The sequence below is a fragment of the Triticum urartu genome, chromosome 4 (assembly GCF_003073215.2).
Source record: "Triticum urartu cultivar G1812 chromosome 4, Tu2.1, whole genome shotgun sequence".
Classification (NCBI taxonomy): Eukaryota; Viridiplantae; Streptophyta; class Magnoliopsida; order Poales; family Poaceae; genus Triticum; species Triticum urartu.
The window spans coordinates 513,408,056-513,409,898 of NC_053025.1; the positions used below are offsets into that span (position 1 = coordinate 513,408,056).

General features: G+C 60.3%; 1 protein-coding gene across 1 annotated transcript; it reads left to right on the top strand.

The window, feature by feature from the left end:
* The first annotated feature begins 467 nt into the window (after window positions 1-467).
* On the top strand, window positions 468-1,384 carry LOC125554025. Its single transcript, XM_048717653.1, has one exon. It carries the CDS (start codon window positions 500-502, stop codon window positions 1,220-1,222), a length of 723 nt encoding a protein of 240 aa, XP_048573610.1. The 5' UTR covers window positions 468-499; the 3' UTR covers window positions 1,223-1,384.
* Window positions 1,385-1,843: the final 459 nt, after the last annotated feature.

Genomic DNA, 1,843 nt, shown 5'->3' on the forward strand with positions numbered 1-1,843 from the left:
TATCTGTGCTAAGCATGCTTGCACGATTGACGTTACCGAAAGTTGGATTGACATTTTTCTTAGCTTCCTGACCAATAGCTTGTTGGCGGACTGTTCGGCGAACGCTTTTATAAAATAAAGCTCTCAGTGTTTCCCTGCAAAAAAAATTATAAGAGTATAAGGTGGGCCGACCCGATTGACTGAGTGGGTCATCTAGTGCCGGCTCTGGTGACACAAATCTTGTTTGAGACCGACCCACATGACCCACTGGCCTTGAATTTTTGGGTCGGGTCAGTGACCGGGCCGGCAAACCCAGCCCATTCCCATCGTGTGCTGACCTGCCCAACATTTCACGTTTCTTCTTCTCGTCTAAAGTTTGCAGTAAGGTTTACGTTATCGCGCTCAGTTTCCAGCGTCGCGTCGGGGGCTAAGCCAGATCCATCATGTACGGTCGCGCTGCGCCCACCCCAACGCCGGCCTACCTCGCATGCACCACTGGCTAATTACACTACGCGACGCAATGTCGGCGTGCAGCCCCCAATGCAATCCCCCCACTCATCAGACAGCACAGCAGATGAGTAGTATGATGGCGGCAGGGAGCAGGAGGATGCTCGTCCCTCTCAGGCCACGGGCGCTCTCGCAGCAACGGAAAATCCTTGCCGGCCTCGCCGCCGCCTTCGCGGTCACCCTACTCTCCGTCGTCCTCCTGCTCTCCTCCCTTCCCGCCGCCTCCTCTCCACCATCCCGCCGGCGCCACGGCATCCACGCAGCATCCACGACCGCGCGTGGTCCTCCCGCTCACTGCGGCGCGATGAGCGCGAGCCTGGGGGAGTTCGGCGACATGATGGTGTCCATGCTCCCGAGGGACCTCGCCTTCACCGCCTTCGTGCCCTCGCCGGAGTCGTTCCGCCGCGTCCTCGGGCTGCGGCACAACGACAGCGCTGTGGGGCTGAAGGCCAGCGACGACACCTATGCCGTCGTCTCTCGCGTGCTCGGCTTCTCCGCCGTCCCTCTGCGCCTGCGCTCCGGGGACGTGGCTCTGCGCGGGACGGCGCGGCTCCTGGACCTGGACTCCGTGTCCGGGCTGAAGGTGCACGCGTGGAGGGACGTGGACGGGGCTCTCGTCGTCAACGGCGTGCGGTCGGAGTGCGTCGATATCGTCAGGGACGAGACCGTGGTCCATGTCATGGCGGGGGTCCTCATGGACGCCGAGTTCGAGCGATCTCTTTCCCTTCAGAATTAGAGGGTTGATGATCAACCTCGTATTAACATCATCCTGAATTCCTGATGAAATGTGTTTGTGCTTTTTTCAACAGATTTGATTAGAGTACATAGTAAAACCGAAGTTAATTTGTTGCCTTCGGGATCTGTAGTGTAGGGTGCTGTGCAATCCGTGCTATCCATATTGTCGTCCACTTCCTCTCCGTCGAGTTCAGCTTCTTCTCGGGACTTGAATTAACGAATACCAGGTGAACAGCTAGGCGTCGGACGTGCGTGACGGCGGACGTCCTTTGCGCTGCTTGGCAATATGTGGCGTCGTGCATAGACGGTTCTAACCCTAGGGTCACTCCTCTGGGGCGACTCAGGCGGCCCCAACCCTAGCGCTGCCGGCCCCCTTTCCCCTCCCTCCGGATCTCGCCGCCACAAGAGATAGCCGCCGGCAAGCTTGCGCGGCATCGAGGAAGGTGGCGGCAGGGCTGGCTGCTCCTCGCGCAAAGAGCTTAGTGTGCCGGGGCGGCGGCCGCGGTCAAGGTGGGCGGCGCCTTCCCTGACGGAGGGTGGCTGCGGGTGTGTGGCCGGTCTTCCTCGGCTTGCGTGGGCGGCGAGGACCCGGTGGTGGGATCTCATGGCGGCCGTGATTCCG

What these genes read in the sequence shown, in the direction of transcription:
- LOC125554025 (XM_048717653.1), top strand. Translation starts at nt 500, where the DNA reads ATGTCGGCGTGCAGCCCCCAATGCAATCCCCCCACTCATCAGACAGCA.